This window comes from Macaca fascicularis, chromosome 6 (genome assembly GCF_037993035.2).
Source record: "Macaca fascicularis isolate 582-1 chromosome 6, T2T-MFA8v1.1".
Taxonomy (NCBI): domain Eukaryota; kingdom Metazoa; phylum Chordata; class Mammalia; order Primates; family Cercopithecidae; genus Macaca; species Macaca fascicularis.
In genome coordinates this window covers 41,225,519-41,244,692 of record NC_088380.1, presented here as the reverse complement: position 1 = coordinate 41,244,692, position 19,174 = coordinate 41,225,519, and the positions used below count along the sequence as shown (strand labels likewise).

The 19,174-nt window shown below is 37.5% G+C and overlaps 1 protein-coding gene across 1 annotated transcript in view; it reads right to left on the bottom strand.

Moving 5' to 3' along the window:
- C7 (complement C7) overlaps positions 1-19,174 on the bottom strand; it is an 81,307-nt gene that overhangs the window by 49,594 nt on the left and 12,539 nt on the right. Inside the window, exons 2-6 of the mRNA XM_005556792.5 lie at positions 12,218-12,273; positions 9,691-9,766; positions 6,327-6,468; positions 4,309-4,456; positions 3,096-3,234 (exon numbers count right to left, since the gene is read on the bottom strand). Coding sequence (XP_005556849.3) covers positions 3,096-3,234; positions 4,309-4,456; positions 6,327-6,468; positions 9,691-9,766; positions 12,218-12,273 — 561 coding nt within the window. The remainder of the gene's footprint in view (positions 1-3,095; positions 3,235-4,308; positions 4,457-6,326; positions 6,469-9,690; positions 9,767-12,217; positions 12,274-19,174) is intronic.

The window sequence follows — 19,174 nt, the reverse complement described above, 5'->3', positions numbered from 1 at the left end:
AACAGATCCATGTAAAGCTCTTGAAACAGTGCTTAGTATATAAAGGGTTCTTATATGTGAGATATTTTTAACTATCATTTAAATTATTCCTAGCTAACAAGGTAGACTTAGAAATCTCAGGTATCTAGTCCTCATACCAATAGAGGAAGCAAAGGCTTAGATAATGTAGCATTCATTAAAATTGGCTTTAGAATTTGTTTTTGTTTTTCATTTGATACGCACTTAGGATTTCTCTTCAAAATATAAAGTGAAGTATATTCAAGACCAAACACAGAAGAAGCCATGACGTTTCTCCACCTGGATCATAATCCATTCCCTTCTGCAACTCATCCCACACTGAGAATACACACAACAGTCTTTCTGCCATCTCTCAGGCTGAACTAGCCAGAGGGGAACCTTCCCAAGCCACAAATGCCTTCCTTGTTGTATAAAAAATACAAGTAGACAGAAAATGTGCACAAGATCAAAGTTAAGTAGCTTACTCAACAAGAAATTGGGTTTGCCCCGGATAAACCACAATGCTTGAAACCAAAACAGGGATTATAAGAGAGAATGGCCGATTCTGTTTTATGTTTATTTATTCTATGTTTATTTATGTTTGTTTATTCTATGTTTATTTACTAATATTTATGTTCCAATAAGTCAAACATCACTTTCCACCTCAAAGAGAGCTGAATACCCAGTGGACCCAAGATGAATTTATTTGAACCATGGAGGACATTCACCACCTCTGCGTCCACACCTGGGTTTAGCATTTGCATGACTGACTCACTGCCTATTGCTTCCACTTCACTTCCCTCAGACTGGCTCCTCAAAACATCTCTGTTCCTCACTCTATAACAGGCTATAATTTCCCTCTACTCTGACACACACCTTCACATTCAGTGATGGGGAAGGCATTTCAGATGTCAATCCAAAGACCAAGCCCTGCTGAGGAAAATGAATGTCAGGATCACGTTGTTATTAAATTATCCCTCTTCTTCAGAAATGCAGACTTCCTGCCTGTCTACCTTGCAACGAAGTCAGAAACGCTCTTTCTTATTATTTTCTCTGCTCTGTAGCTTTCTAAATTTGACCCTTTTAAAAATATACATGCAAGTCTCCACATTATAATTATGAAAGAATTAGGAACACATTCTCTAAGGAATAGAGTGAGAAAAAATTATCTGTATATGCCTATTTTACATTCTCCTTTCTGGCCAAAGGTTAAATTGTAATACATGTTATTTGCCATGTTGAATAGAGTTGAAAAAGAAATTAAACGAAATACATGGGGCGAGTAAAATGTAATGGAAAAATAAAAGGCTGTGAAATCTGACAGACCAGATCTAAGCTCTACAATTTTTTAATTTGGTGACTTTGACTATGTCAGTTGAAGTCCTCTTGAGCCTCAGTTTCTACATATATAAAATAGTAAAATATTGCTTACTTTCCAAAGCTTCTGTGAGAATTAAACCTATGCTAATCACCTAAAATAATGCAGATGCCACAGTAGGTATTCAAAAACTGGTAGCTACAATTATTTTTCAGATCTGTTTTACTTTTCATTTATATTACTCAACAGCTCTTAAATGCAACTAACTTTTTCTATGGTAAATTGGAAGATGGTATGTTTGCTATTTATAATCAAAGCTGCTTTCTGGAGAAGGTTAATTTGGGTAAGCAAAAGGCCCTTTTGTCTGAACATTTCAGTAGTTTGGGTTTACAAATTTAGAAGTAATCAATATTAAAACCTGAATTAGATACTTTTGGAGTTTGGGGACAAAGGAATAAAAAGGAATGAGAGAGGAGATCTTGAAAGACAAGAGCAAGAAAGAAGTTAACACCCAATGAGACCAGAAATTTCATTGTGCTAAGGCTGTGGAAGATTGTTTTAAGATAGAAGATGCCAACTGCTATTGCTTCAACATATTTGCATTACTGCAACAGAAAATCTCTCCTCTATCTTCCTTCTAAATCTTCTGTAAAGTTTCCTAAAGCCATAACTGTTTTGCATGAGTACGTTTTGCTTTGATCAAAACCTACTCATGGGTGAGTTTAGGTGTGTATGACAGAAATAGCTTTTGAGAAACAGAAGCCTGGAGCCAGAGGAGATCTGCGATCATAAGCAAAATTAAAATGTTAGGCAATATCACTGTTGGCAAGAATGTGAAGTGGAGGCCACTCATCCCCACTGCTGGCGAATGAAATGATCCAGCCATTTTGCATATTTTACCTAGTAAAATTTAATACATACATATCCTATGAGGTAGCAATTTGAGTTGCAGGTGTATGCCCTGGAGAAGCTCTAGTTCATTTGTATGGGACTCAGGCACAAGAATGTTCAAGACATTTTCACAGGAAAAAATTGGAAACAGCAATAAAAATGCCACCTGCAATAGCATGAGTAAATCTCAAAACCATAACTTTTAGTGAAAAAAGTTACAGAAGAATAGATATGATTCTGTTAATACAAATGGAAAAAATAGGCAAAACTGAATCACAAATTTGTATTTAGGGACCAAGACATATAAAGAATAAACATTTATAGAAAAAACAAGGATAATTAATACAAAATATAAGACAGTGGTTGCCTGAGGAGTGAGAGGGATGTGATCAGAGAGGGGCGTAAAGGTGCCTTTAAGTCACTTAAGGCAGATGGTGGGCATATAAGGGCAGTTTTCTTCAAATTACACATATATGTTATCCACACTCATTTGTATATATGAAATAGTTCACAATTTTAAAATAAAAGCATTTTAAGTGAGCTGACACTGTAGCAGTGTCAGGAGACTATCATTACCAGTCATGGATGGGGCCTTAAGTTTTAATGCCTGCGCTGGCACAGACAATAAGGTCTTGGGCCCATATAGAACATGAAGTTGAAAATGAGGTATAAGGATATGTCAGTTTGAATGACACATGTTAAAAGTATCATTGCCCTGTACCCCAAAGCAAAAACACTGTGTATACTTTTTAAGTCAACATAAAACATTTATAAAAATTGACCACACATTAGACTATAAGTAAATTCTCAACATATACCTAAAAATCAGTATCATATAAATAATGCTCTCTGACAATTCCAGATTAGAAATCAATAACGTCGTAAGTACCTGGAATGTATAGGAGAGGACATTTCCGCTCAGCCTGTAGAAATCTTTTCCATCCCCACTAAACACCTTTCTACATTGACCACCAAAACTTTTGGTATTGATGACTCTGTTCCTAAACTGGCCAGTGAGTTCATTGTAACTGTTAAAAGGAGGAGGAGGAGGAGGAGATAAAAAGCCATTAAAAACCAGAAATACCACTTGGTGGGAAAAAAAAATTTATTAGAGAACTCTAGAAATTCTTAAAATGCATTACAGTTAAATACTTCGAGAGAGCTCAAATGAAGGGCACAGCATCCTAATGCATACTAAGCATTATCCAGCTTCCCCAGATTGGTATAATCACTAAAACTAATAGCTCGGAAAGTCCAACATTCTTTCCATCTAAGAACATATTGGGGAAACACATGGCTCTTTTTTATCTATGGCAACAGCTGGTTTTGAATTGAATCTGCAGATAAAACCAATACAATTAAGGTTACTCTTAAGAAGGGAGAGCTCTCTGTAATAAATTTTAAGTAATTGCCTCTTAGCATACTGAATGGTATACTCTTTCAAATAATTTTACCCTATTTCTCTGTTAATAAATTTTAAAATATTTCAGAAAAATTACTTCTTTCACTCTAAAATAAGCTATTTTTAGGTCTCAAAAGCTTAACAAGTTATATGACCCTTAAAACTTCTTCAGAATTCTCTTTGATAAGGTAAACACAGTATTTTCCAATCTTCAGTTGGAAACAAAGTTTCTTGACTAGTTTAGACAATTGCTGTTCAGCCTGGGTATTACAACACACTTGCTTCTGTCTCTCTTCTCATCCTGTTCTCATTCTATTGTCTCTTCATTCTCTTGAATAGTCCCACATTATTGAATCAGTCTTTTCTCTCTCTCTCTCTCTCTCTCTCTCCCCCTTCCAATCCCCATGAAGTGACCAACTGTCCAGGTTTCCCTGGGCCTGAGGGGTGTCTCGGAATTAGAATTTCAGTGCTAAAACCAGGACCATCCCAGGACAAGGGGTCACTCTACATCTCACCACATGTATCTATAGGTACACATGTGTGAACAAAAATACTGTCTCAGGATGTGGCAAAGAGCTCTGAGACAAGGAAGAATCTTGTCTATTAGAAGACTTGTTCTTAGACTTACCAAACCATAAAATAAAACAAAATTTAAAACTGTAATTCGTTGATGTACTCAGGAGACTGCCCAGCACCTTACCCATTTCCAGTAAGTTCTATGTTAGGAGGAGGTTTATCGATATCACAGGAAGGTCTCCTTTCTGAGTCCTCACATCTGTCTTCGTCAGCACTGTCTTCATCACAGTCAGAATCCCCATTGCAGACCAACGATTTGCTGATGCACTGACCTGAACACAAGAAAAATCCTTGCGCAAATGTAAAAGAGGGAAGAAGAGAAACACTACCCAGGACCAAAAAGGTTTTTCCTGCCACCTGCAACACTGCACTGATACGCCAATATAAATGGGAGATAAATCCTCAGACTGTCCAGGTAAGGACTAGTGATTATTTTGTCTCCATTTTGTGGCACACGGAAATGGTTCTTAACTCAATTAGACACAAAATTGAAAATAGGATCTGAATTCAGAATTTCAGGATCTCACACATAATCATCAAGCAGCTTGTCTAAAGTATATAATTCCAACTACTGGGAAGATAGACCGACTTCCTGACCTTCAACTTTCAGTTTGTTTCTGTCATTCTAAGATGATGAAGTTGAGTTTTTCTTGGTAATTTAAATTTATAAGCTTTAAGAGCAGGACAATTTTATCAAAAGGTTAAAATTCAATATTTCTTTAGCACAATAGGGGCTGGGATACAAATATGAATAAAAATGGCCTCTGCCAGACTTTTCATATACTTTACAATCTAATAGGAAATACTACAAAGACATAGATCATAATTGGTATGATAGCAATAAATCTAGAGTACCAAGGAAGCACTGGAGAGTACCAGATGATCCAGTTCTGGTCTACCTCCCCAGCATCATCTCCAACTGTTCTCCTACTAGCTTCTTATACGCTAGTCATACCGGACTACCTGCATGAATAAAAGGCTAAGCTTTCTGTCATCTCCAGTGATCTTGCAGTTAGTTAGTTCTCTCTGCCTAGAAGGGTTTTCTCTACCTATCTCTTACTTGTCCTTCAAGAATCAAATTAAACATTATCTCCTCTTGAAAGCCATCCCTGCCTCACAGGCCCTGATACATGTTCTTCCTCTATGTCCTCATAGGATGTTTGGTGCACAGCTGTCCTTATAGGACATGTACCCTGCTATACTGCCACTCAATCCAATGCAGCAAACATTTGTTGAGAACGTATTATGTACCAGGGACTCCAGAAGCCAACATGAAAGAAATATAATTCATGTCTTCAAGGAGTTCACAGTTCACCATGAGAGACATTCAGGCCAACAAATAATCCAAATGACAGATGGTACAATACGCATAAGGAACGTATGGAAGTGATTGGTTAATTACTTCTATCAGTTGGGGATTTAGGGCAGGCTTCCTGAAGGATTTGTTATCTAATTTGGATTTTGAAAGTAAAATAAGCGTTCAACAGGTATCATTGAGGAGCACTTCTAACACAGGGATTATTTATGTACTATTCTGCCCATAAAACTTTAACATTTGTGAGGGAAGAGGCATGTGTTTCACTTGTATATACAAGCTTCACTACTATTTAAAACAAGAATCATAAATGTTTATTAAATGTTGTTACATTAATCTGACTGCATAAATACAACATAGAGTATTGGTCAAATAATATTCAATGCCAAAACTATGTTTCAATTACCCCATGCATAAGAGAGAACTGTATTGCTCCTTAATCCGTTCATTAGGGTAGCTTTTCTTGTAGATATAATAATTTAGGCAGTAACATTGTTTTTGTCTAATCTCAATGTATGTACAAGACTCACTCTGCATCTTTACTCAAAATACACTGTCAAGAACTATTTGGGTCTGTCAGTAGCCAGAGCTCCATTCAAAGAGACAAAGAGCATTCCTGTGTTTATTACCAGATGCTTCCCCTTGCATTTGAAAAAATGATAGCTGAGTGTGTGATTAACAACCCACAAAAATCCTGATGATATTTGGGGGAATTAATTTTAGGCCAATATAAATTCAGTAAAATTTAACAAATATATAATGAGCAAGTTCACCAAATAACATTTGAATTTACAATCTGCATGCTGAGCCTATGGAAAACAAATTACCTGAAAAACACCTGAAACGCTCTCCACATCCCTCTTCTGTTGGACATCCTCTTGTAGGTTCACAGGACTGTGTTTCAAAAGCATTTCCAACACAAGGTTGGCCCCCATACTGCCCATACACAGCAACTGACCGCCTGCGAGTCTAAACACAAAGCAGGCAGTAGTTTGTTTGTTTGTTTGTTTTCAAAGATATCTCTAGTTTCCTTTATCTGAGTAATAAAATCTGAGAGAAAGTAATACAATTAGACAAACAATGTCTGGAAATTTGTTCTGGTGTTCTACAGAAATAAAACCTCAAAATCAATGAATCCACAGATGTACTTGTCCTTGAGTTCAGCAATATTTTGGCTATTATTTATAGAGAGCTCCCAGGCATATATTGACTTTCAGGATTAAATGCAAAAAAAAAAAAAGAAAAAAGAAAAACATGTTAGTGAATCTTTAAGAAAGTAACCCGATTGCAGTGAGCCGAGATCACACCACTGCACTCAAGCCTGGGCGACAAAGTGAGATGCTGTCTCAAAAAAAAAAGAAAAAGAAAAGAAAAAAGAAAGTAACCTGAGTAAAGCTTAGAGGGTAGACACATAAGCAAATAGATTAGAGCATAGAATGATTAATATATTTACCAAATCTGTATTCCAAGAGTTCATTAGAGAAAGTGAAATGACTTTTTCTGGAGAGAGGATAAGGGTACTGGGAAAGGGTTAAGATGAAGCAGAGTTAGAGAAACCTTCAGAAGAGTAATGGCAATTCCTTTCAGCTAAACTGTAAGCCTTCTTCAGGAAGAAAGGTAAGCAAAACAATTCAGAGAGAAGTACATGAATATGGAAGTCAAATTTACAAAACAGAAACCTAAGTAATCCAAAGATGAAGCTACGTCTGCAAAGGAATATGTAAAATACAAACCTCTTGAGGGAAAAGAATATAGGAGAACTGAAGAAATTATCAAACTAAATGAGAAACTTAGAACTAATGCATACTAAGGCTTATTTAATCCTCATTCACTACGAAGACATGTATCTAATGTTTAAACAAAAAGAAAGAGCTACCCCTGGCAATCAGTGAGCATCTTCCAGGCCTCTTCCTGTACTCACCTCTTCTCCATTAAAAAAAAACAAAACAAAACAAAAATGGAACCAAAACTGAGCGTCCTGAGGATTTAAACCTTGAGTGAAGATCAACAGGGAATAGTTGCTGTGCATATCAATGTCGAACTTATTCATCCATCCTAAATTGGGTTAGAAGTGGGAATTCCTTATCATGAGGGGTCACAGTGGCGTAATTTGAACTCTGAGCAGGTACACACCAGCCCTAGCATGGCTCTAGTGCCTTTCATTTGTTTAAGCAAAGAAGCCACAGAGGAATATGAGTGGGAACAGAACTCGGTAAGGTTTCTTGATACCGTTTTTAGTCTCTTTGTAAGTGATGAAGATGCCGCTCATGTGTAACTTAACAGTGTCCTTTGTGAAGTTCCAGAGCACAGATGGCATTGTTTGCATAAGAAAGTGTTTTTCTTCTCCATACTACCAGGGAGCCCTTGATGGCAGCCACTCTCCACAGTCTCATTCTCACCTGTCAAAGTCTGATCCTACAATCCCTTTCTCATTTTCACTTGTCTCTCTCTGAATGAAAATTTTGTTTTTATAATCTAGGATGTATCCATCGCACCTTCACTCAAAGAAAAAAATTGCTTGTATAAAAAACACCCTCTATCTCTCTGCTTCTGTTTAGTGTTCTTTCTTCTTTTTAAATGATAAAAATATTTAACGTGTTTGATGTTTCTTTGACCTTTGCTTGTTATTCATGTACCTGTTTGCCTGTAATCAGAGCTGTTATTTATTATAGTTGCTAGAAGCCAAATGCTTTATTCAGGCAATTTGTTTTGAAAATACCACCATGTAGGTACTAAATAAATACCTGATGATAATGATGATGTTTCAAAATAATCATTATCTTCTGTGGTATGATTCTGTTATTTTATTAATTAGAAGTGATTTTTAAATATATATTTTTACCCAAACTGGACTATTTCTAGAATATTTAACTCTTCAGATGTTCAGAAACTTTAAGATGAACATTTTATTTCTAGGACTATTCTCAGAAAAATGTGAGAAAAGAGGACAGATATCTACATTCAAAAGGTTTATTAAAGTTTTCTTTATAACAAAAATGGAAACAATTTAAATACCAAACAATAAAAAAAAATTAATAAATCAAACAATAAAAAAGTGGAAAAATAAGGCTATATTCATATCATGGAATGTAATACTGCTGTTATAAATTATTTTGCTGATAGTATAATGTTAGATTAAAATAGCAGAACACAAAGCTATGATAAAATAATCTCATTTTTTTAAATTATAAGCATACACAGAGAAAAAGTACACAGAGCTGAGGGAATAAATACCAAATGCTGTTATATAATTTGTTTCTTCTAAATGGTAGAATTGGCCGGGTGCAGTGGCTCAGGCCTATAATCCCAGCATTTTGGGAGGCCAAGGCAGGCTGATCACAAGGTCAGGATATGGAGACCATCCTGGCCAAGATGGTAAAACCCTGTCTCTACTAAAAATACAAAAAATTAGCCGGGTGTAGTGGCACGCGCCTGTAGTCCCAGCTACTTGGGAAGCTGAGGCAGGATAATCACTTGAACCTGGGAGGCAGGGGTTGCAGTGAGCCGACATCACGCCACTGCACTCCATCCTGGGGACAGAGCGAGACTCCGACTCAAAAAAAAAAAAGAAAGAAAGAAAAAGGCAGAATTATGAATAATGCTTTATTTCTTTACAATTTTCTGTATTTTCTCCAATGAACATTTTATAAGGAATACAAACATTTTTAGAAGCTTTTTATAATACTCAGATTAAGTTCAACATTGTACTTGTATTACTTAGCAATTAAGCTTTAAGATATTTTGCAAAATTTTTTTTCATGGTTGTTCGCTATTTGTGAAGTAAAATCAAGCAGCCATTTTGCTATTTGCTAGTGTGTGTTTGAGATGAGAAGAAAAGTTGAATTCAGTGAATATAAAACATTTTAAATTATCTAAAAATTTTGTTCTATGTTATTCCTATTTCTCTCATAGTTAAAGAGTTAGTAAATTGCCTTGAACTTTTAGCCTATCTACATTTCTAGCTCCAAGATAAGATCTAGAAAAGTCCTTCAAGAAAAATGAATATACAAGTTACTTTATTACAATATTAATTATTAAACAAATCATACTTTTCTCCCCTCAAAATTACTAACATGGTTTTCAAAAAACATTGACACTATTTAATGAACATTCAAAAGATAATACCATTTTGGCCATGCCTAAGTATTTCTGCACATAAATAATCAAATACAAAGTTTTGCGTGTTCCTACCTGAGTCTTGGTACAGCCATTGCATTCTGACCAAGGGGCATAGGAGTCCCACTGGCAGTTGACTGGAGAGGAGGCACTGCCACAGTGTCAAATTGTCCATCATAAAGCAAGCAGAAAGATACACAAGGGAACACAAAGAATAGTGAAAACAGTCAAAAATAGTTAAATGTTGCCTCAAATATTTTTTCCTAAGAGACACTAAAAGCATCCTAAAATATACAAAAATGGAGGGAGCCCCACCGACTTAGAGATTAACACTTACTAAACATCTATTATGCTGGCACAGTGGCTCAAACCTGTAATCCGAGCACTTTGGGAGGCTGAGGCAGGCAGATCACCTGAGGTCAGGAGTTCAAGACCAGGCTGGCCTACATGGTGAAACCCCATCTCTACTAAAAATACAAAAAAATTAGCCAGGTAGGGTGGCGTGTGCCTGTAATACCAGCGACCCAGGAGGATGAGGCAAAAGAAATTACTGGATCCCAAGAGGCAGATGCTGCAGTGAGCAGAGATTGCACCACTGCACTCCAGCCTGGGTGACAGAGGGAGGCTCCGTCTCAAAAAAAAAAAAAAAAAAAAATCGATTATATGCCAGATTCTAAAGACACTAGAGTTGTAGAAATAATAAAAGAGGTAGGTCATTGGCCGGGCATGGTAGCTCATGCCTGTAATCCTAGCACTTTGGGAGACGAAGGCATGCAGATCACTTGAGGTCAGGAATTCAAGACCAGTTGGGCCATGATGATGAAACTCCGTCTCTACTAAAAACACAAAAATTAGCCACGCTTTGTGGTGCATGCCTGTAATCCCAGCTACTTGGGAGGTGAGACAGGAGAATTGCTTGAACCTGGGAGGCAGAAGTTGCAGTAAGCTGAGACTGCACCACTGCACTCCAGCCTGGGTGACAGAGCATGACTCCATCTCAGAAAAAAATAAAAAATAAAAAATAAAATTTAATTTAATTGTAAAAAAAAAAAAGGTAGGTCATTGACTATTGATAGAAGGAAGGACAGAGACATAGATGTATAAACAAATAATCGTAGTACAATATATCTCATTTGATGGATTTCAGAACAGAAATGCATTCAATATAATGTGTTACGGGAATATAGATAAGGGAGAGTTTGAGTTGGGAGGGTAGATGAAAACATGTGTAAATATGTTTTGTGACCTTTGAAGGGAGGAAGGTTTTATGGCCTTTGAAGAGATTCTGAATGATGAGTTGAAGAGTTATCCAGAAACACTTAACTGAGAGACAAGAAACTATAAAAAGTCCCCATGAGAAGGGGAAAACTAAAAATTGGCAGAGGCTGAATGGACAGGAATTTATTTAAATGCATCCCCTGTTCATTTAGACCACTTCTCAAGCACACAACCAAGGAGGGCAATTTGAGCTTAAACAGCTCCACTAAAATAAAGTACATGTACAAATGGAGAGTTGACTCTCATACAATGCTCACATTCTGGCTGTGTCATATGGAAAAGACTACCCGAGTCAGCTTTAAGAGACTAAGGAAGCCTTGCCTAAAATGATGCTCTACGAAGGATAAAAGAACTAGTATTCCTGAATTCTGGATTCCCAGCACATTCCTTGGCTGGACGATATCTTGAGTCAAGATGATTCTTGCATGTCTTAAGAGGGTCAGGTTACTCTGAAAGTAATGACTCTCATTCTGTAGTGTGTGCCTCGGATGCTTTCACAGGGCCAATCTTGCCAACCTGTGGTTTTCACAGGGTACCAATGATCAAAATACCTGAATACTTTTGACAACCTTGAACAATCTGAACTTACTGTTATTTTTCTAGTCTCTGTCCTGGGGAAACTCAGAGGGCTTCCCCAAACATGGAGGCTTAGGAGAGGAAGTTTGCTTGACCTTCCTGCTGTGCTCCCACATCACCCTGAGCAGGCCTCTGTCTGACCCCTTAGCACATTCATATTGCCATGAACTGGCTCAAGATACGAATCACCCAGCATGTTCCCAGTGCCTTCTTGCTCCTTGCGGTATCCCCAGTACCTAGCACAGCCCCTGACACATTTTCTGATCGTTCCATAAAGTGAACTGACCTGGCTCTGTCTTGTCAATCTGACACAGTGAGAGAATAACAAAGCCTTGGATAAAGGATACTGGCTTTTCTCCAGGCCTCAAGAACTGACAAGACTATTTTCTTAAAAAACTCTCAACCTTTAAAATCCAGAGGATGTTTTGCAAGGATTACATTTAAAGACCAAATATTGCTCTAAAATATATAAGTCCACTGTGATTATCTGCATTACAGATAAAACCACAGCACTGGTACAAAAAACTTACACTTTTAGTCTTCCATTTTACAGGGAGAAAAATTAAGTAAAAGAAGAATAATTTTTAAAACACACTTTTGTTATCATTGTCTTTTATAAAAATATGGAAAGAGAAAATATGTTGGAGGGATACACAGATTCAAACTGCAATGTCAAAATTAGACTAAAGAATTTCTAAAACTTTTTTTTAATTTAATGATTTTTACACACAACCCAAAAAGTCCTCACCTTGAAAAAATTTGGAACTCTCCTATAAATCCCACCAAAATGAATAAGCTTATCGCCTGGAGAAGAAAAACAATAAAGTATTACTTTAGCTTGCATTTCTTTTTATAACTACAAATTGACAATTTATAATTGTGTAAATTTATGAGGTACAAAGTGATATTATGATTTCTAAATACAATGTGAAATAATTTAATCAAGCCAGTTAACATCTCTATCACCTAAAATATTTAACATTTTTTGTGGTAAAGATATTTGAAATTTACTCTTGGCAATTTTGAAATGTATGATACACCAATATTAACCACATTCACCACACTGTACAATAGAATTCAAAATATATTTCTGCTAACAGATTGTGTACCCTTTGACCTTTATTGCCCTATTATCCCACTCTCTGTAACCACCATTCTACTTTGCTTCTACGAGTTTGATTGTTTTACATCATATAAGTAAGAACACGTGCTGTTTGTCTTTCTGTGCCTGGTTTATTTAACTTAACATAATGTTTTCCAATTCCATCTATGTTGTCATAAATGACAGAATTTCCTCCTTTTTAAGGCTAAATACTATTCCATTGTGTACACACACCACATTTTCTTTATCCATTCATCTGTTGAGGGACACTTAGGTTGATTCTATAACTCAGCTATTGTGAGTAGTGCTGCAATGAACATTTACTTTTGTAACCAAAAGTAGAATTGCTAGATCATATGATAATTTTCTTAAGTTTTATGAGAAACCTCCATGCAGTTTTCCATAATAGTTGTACTAATTTACATTCCTACCAAGTGTACAAGTGTACAGGGATTCCCTTTTTTCCACATGCATACCAATGCTTGTTGCCTTTTGTCTTTTTGATAGTAGCCATTCTGACGGGTGTGAGATGATAACTCAATGTGATTTTAATTTGCATTTCTCTAATGATTAGCAATGTTGAGCACTTTTTAAATATATCTGTTGGTCATTTGCATGTCTTCCCTTCAGAAATGTTTACTCAGGTCTCTTATCCATTTTTTATTTTTGCTTTACTTCCATCTCCCTTTCCTGGTACTTTACCGATAATTTATTGGGTTTTTTGTCTTCTTGTTATTGAGTTGTTTGAGCTCCATATATATTTTTGATATTAGCCCCTTATTGACTGCATGACTTACAAATATTTTCTCCCAATTTGCAGGTTGTCTCTGAAAACTGGTGATTGTCTCCTTTGCTATGCAGAAGCTTTTAGTTTGTTATAATCCCATTTGTCTATTTTTGCATTTGTTGCCCGCACTTTTGGATTCAGATCAAAAAAACCCTACCTAGAACAATACAGTTTTTCCCATAGATTTTTTTTCAAGCAATTTTTCAGTTTCTAGTCTTATGCTTAAGGTTTCATCCCATTTTGAGTAGATTTTTATATATTATGCTAGATAAGGGTCCAATTTAATTCTTCTGCATGTGGATATCCAGTTTTCCCAACACCATTTACTAAAGAGACTATCCTTTCCCCATTGTGTATTCTTGGCACCTTTGTAAAAAAAATCAATTGACCATATATGTGGGGTGCATTTCTGGGTTCTCTATTCTGTTCCACTGGTTGATGGGTCTATGGTTTTGCCAGGATCATGATGTTTTAATTACTATAGCTTTGTGGTATAGTTTAAAATCAGGGAAAGTAATACCTCCAGCTTTGTTCTTCTTGCTCATGATTGCCTTAGCTATTTGGGGTTTTTTGTGGTTCCATAGAAACTTTAAGATATTTTTTCTATTTCTTTGAAAAATGATGTTAGAATTTTGTTAAAGATTGCACTAAAACTCTAGATCTCTGTGGGTAGTATGGACATTTTAGCAATATTTTCTTCCAATCCATGAACAAGGGATATCTTTCCATTTGTTTATGTCTTCTTCAATTTCTCATCAGTGTTTTGTAATTTGCAATGTACAGGTCTTTAACTTCCTTGGTTAAATTTATTCCTAAATATTTTTTGTAGTTATTGAAAGTGGGATTGTTTTCTTAATTTCTTTCTCATATAGTTTGTTGTTAGTTTATAGAAATGTACTTTTAGTGTTTATTTTATATTCTACAATTTTACTGTATTCATTTATTACTTCTAACAGTTTTCTGGTGGAGTATGTAGGGTTTGCTACATATAAGATTGTGACACCAGCAAACATAGACATTTTCACTTCTTCCTTTCTATTTTGATGCCTTTTATTTCTTTTACTTGCCTAATTGCTCTGGCAAGAATTTCCCCTACTATGTTGAATAAAAGTGGCAAAAGTGGGCGTTTTTGTCTTGATCCAAAGCTTAACTGAAAGGCTTTCAATTTTTCACTGTTGGGTATAATGTTAGCTGTGGGCTTCTCATATATGGCCTTTATTGTGTCAAGGTACTTTTCTTCTGTACCTAACTTGGTGAGAGTCTTTATCGTGAAATGTTGTTGAATTCTGTCAAACGTTTTTCTGCATCTAATGAGATGATCATATAGTTTTTGTCATTCATTCTGTTAATCTCATATAACATATTTATTTATTTATTTGTGTATGTTGAACCATCCTTGCATTGCAGGAATAAATCCCATTTGGTCATGGTAGATGATCCTTTTAATGTGTTGTTCAGTTTGCGACTATTTTGTTGAGATTTTTGTATCTATATTAACTATGTTTATCAAGAATGTTGGCATGTAGTTTTCTTTTTTTGTAACGTACTTCTTTGGCTTTGGTATCAGGATAACACTGGCCTCATAAAAAGAATGTGAAAGTATTCCCTCCTTTTCAATTTTTTGGAAGGGTTTGAGAAGGATTAGTATTAGCTCTACTTTGAATGTCTGGGTTATCTCTTGCACTCACCCTTGCCATGTGACATGCCTGTTCCCACTTTGCCTTCTGCCATGAGTAAAAGCTCCCTGCAGGTTTCACCAGAAACTGAGTAAATGTTGATGTCATCCTTGTACAGCCTACAGAACCATGACCTAATTAAACCTCTTTTCTTTATAAATTACCCAGCCTTAGATATTTCTCTATAGCAACACAAAGAACAGGCTAATACAGAAAATTGGTATTGAGAATTGGGGCATTGCTATAAAGACACCTAACAGTGTGAAAGCAGCTTTGGAACTGGGTAATGAGCAGAGGTTTGAAGAGTTTGAAGGGCTCCAAAGAAGACAGAAAAATGAAAGAAAGCTTGAAACTTCTTACAGACTGGTTAAATGATTGTAACCAAAATGCTGATAGTGATAGAGACAGTGAAGTCTAGGCTGATGAAGTTTCAGATGGAAATGAGAAACTTTTTGGGAATTAGAGCAAAAGTCACCTGGTTATGTCTTAGCAAAAACTTGGCTGTATTCTGTTTATGCCCTAAGGATCTGTAGAAGTTTGAACTTAAGAGTGATAACTTAGGGTATCTAGTAGAACAAGTTTGTAAGCAGCAAGTTTCAAGATGTGGTCTGGCTGCTTCTAACAGCCTGTGCCAGATTTAGGAACAAAGAAATGATTTAAAGTTGGAATTGATATAGGAAAGGTAAGCACAGTATAAAAGTTGGAAAAATCTGCAGCTTGGCCATGCGGCAGAGAAAGAAAAAGCATCATCAGGAGAGGAATTCAAGGGGGTCTTTGGAGCAACCACTTGCTAGAAAGATTTGCACGACTAAAAGGGAATGAAGTGTTAATAGCCAAGACAATGGAGAAAAGACCTCAAAGGCATTTTAGAGATCTTTGAGGCTGCCCTTCCCATCACAGGTCAGGAGGTTTGGGAGGAAAGAATGACTTCATGGGCCAGGTTCAGGGTCTTGCTTCCCTGCACAGCCTTAAGACACTGCTGCCTGCATGCAGGCCACTCTCCAGCTCCAACCTTAACCCAGTGAACCCCAGATACAGCTTGGGTTGCTGCTTCAACAAGTACAAACTGTAAGCCTTGGCAGCTTCCGTGTGGTGTTAAGCTCATAGGCACACATAGTGCAAGAGTGAAGGATGCTTGGCAGCCTCCACCTACATTTCAGAGGATGTATGAGAAAGCCTGGTTGCTCAGGCAGAAGTCTGCTTAGGGGTGGAACCCTCACAGAGAACCTCTACAAGGGCAGTAAAGAGGGGAAATGTGGGGTTGGAACCCCCACACACAGTCCCCACTGGAGTACTGCCTAGTGAATTAGTGGAAAGGGAGCCACTGTCCTCCAGACCCCAGAATGGCAGATCCACCAGTAGCTTACATATTGAGCTTCGAAAAGCTTCAGGCACTCAACTCCAACCCATGAGAGCAACTATGGTGACTGAACCCTGCAAAGCCACAGAAGTAAAGCTGCCCAAGAGGTGAAGTGGAGCCCACCCCTCACAGCAGTGTGTCCTGGATGTGGAACCTGGAGTCAAAGGAGATTATTTGGAGCTTTAAGACTTAATGACTGCTCTGTTGTGTTTCAGACTTGCATGGGGCAGGTAGCTTCTTTCTATTGGATGATTTCTCTTCTTTGGGAAAGGAGCATTTACCCAATGCCTGTACCCCAATTATATATATCTTGGAAGTAAGTAACTTTTTTTGATTTTACAACCTTATAGGTAGAAGAAACTTACCTCTAGATTGAACCTTGTTCTTGAGACTTGTGACTTTTCAGTTAATGCTGAGATGAGTTAAGGCTTTGGGGGACTATTGGGCAGGTATCTATTTTAGTGTGAGAAGGACATGAGATTCAGGGGTCCAGGGATAGAAAGATATACTTTAGATGTCCCTTTCAAATCTCATGTTGAAATGTAATCCCCATGTTGGAGGTGGGGCTTGTTGGGAGGGGTGGATTTCTCATAAATGGTTTAGCACCATCCCTTTGGTGTCATCCTTGCAATAGTGAGTCTCATTAAGATCTGATTGTTTAAAAGTGTATGACATTTTCCCCCTCACTCATTCTTTATTTTTTTTAGACAGTCTTGCTCTGTTGCCCAGGCTGGAGTGCAGTGGCACAATCTCTGCTCACTGCAACCTCCACCTCCTGGGTTCAAGTGATTCTCTTGCCTCAGCCTCCTGAGTAGCTGCAATTACAGGCACCTGCTACCATGCCTGGCTAATTTTTGTATTTTTAGTAGAGATGGGGTTTTGCCATGTTGGACAGGTTGGTCTTGAACTCCTGACCTCATGTGATCTGCCCGCCTTGGTCTCCCAAAGTGTTGGGATTACAGGCATGAGCCACTGCACCTGGTCCCCTCACTCATTCTTGCTCTCACTATTGCCATGTGACATGCCTGCTCTTGCTTCACCTTCCGCCATGAGTAAAATCTCCCTGAGTGCCTCACCAGAAGCTGAGCTGATGTTGATGCCATGTTTATGCAGCCTGCAGAACCATGAGGCAAATAAACCTCTTTTATTTATAAATTACCCAGTCTCAGGTATTTCTTTATAGCAACACAAATAATGGCCTAATACAATTAGTGATATTGAGCATTTTTTCATATACCTGTTAGCCATTTGTATGTCTTCTTTTGAAAAATGTCTATTCAGGGCATTTGCCCATTGTTAATCAGATTAATATTAATATATACTACTGAGTTACTTCCCTATATATTTTGATTCTTAATCCCTTGTCAGATGAATAGCTTACAAATATTTTCTCTATTTCCACAGGTTGTTTCTCTTTACTGTTTTGAGTGTTCTGCTTTGTAGAAGCTTTTTAGCTTGATATAATCCCATTTGTCCATTTTTGCTTTTGTTTTCTGTGTTTTTGAGATCTTACCCCAAAAAACATTGCCTGAACCATCGATCTATGATGTTTCCCTATGTTTTCTTCTAGTAGCTCCGTAATTTCACATTTTACATTTAAGTCTAATTCATTTGAGTTATTTTTGTATATGGCAGAAGATAGGAATCTAGTTTTATTCTTATAAATACCCAGTTTTCCCAACAGCATTTCTTAAAGAGATTATCCTCTCCCCAATGTTTCTTTTCTTTTTTCTTTTTTTTTTTTTTTTTTTTTTTTTTGACAGAGTCTCACTCTGTTGCCCAGGCTGGAGTGCAGTAGTGCAATCTGGGCTCACTGCAACCTCTGCCTCCTGGGTTCAAGCGATTCTCCTGCCTCAGCCGCCTGAGTAGCTGAAATTATTACAGGCATGTGCCAACACACCAAGCTAAATTTTTGTATTTTTAGTAGAGACGGGGTTTCACCACGTTAATCAGGCTGGTCTCAAACTCCTAACCTCGTGATCTGCCCACCTCAGCCTCCCAAAGTGCTGAGATTACAACTCTGAGCCACCATGCCTGGCCTGCTTCTTTTTTTTTTCTTTTTTTTTTTTTTTTTTTTGAGACAGAGTCTCACTTTGTCACCCAGGCTAGAGCACAGTGGCATGGGCCCAGCTCACTGCAACCTCCGCCTCCTGGGTTCAAGCAATTCTCCTGCCTCGGCCTCCCAAGTAGCTGAACTACAGGCATGTGCCACCATACCTGGCTAATTTTTGTATTTTTAGTAGAGATGGGGTTTCACTATGTTGGCCAGACTGGTCTTGAACTCCTGACCTCATGATCTACCCACCTTGGCCTCCCAAAATGCTGGAATTATAGGCACGAGCCACCACGCGTGGTCCCCAATGTATTTTTGGTTTTTTGTTGTTGTTGTTTTGTTTTTTTGTTTGTTTGTATGTTTTGAGACAAAGTCTTGCTCTGTTGCCCAGGCTGGAGTGCAATGGCATGTTCTCAGCTCACTGCAACTTCTGCCTCCCAGGTTCAAGCCATTCTCCTGCCTCAGTATCCTGAGGAGCTGGGATTACAGGCATGCGCTACCACACCCGGCTAATTTTTGTATTTTTTTAGTAGAGACGGGGTTTCACTACGTTGGTCAGGCTGGTCTCGAACTCGCAACCTTGTGATTCACCCACCTTGGCCTTCCAAAGTGCTGGGATTACAAGCATAAGCCACCACACCTGGCCCCAATGTATGTTCTTACCACTTTTTTCAGAAATGAGTTGGCTGTAAGTACACAAATCTATTTCTTGGTTCTCTATCCTGAT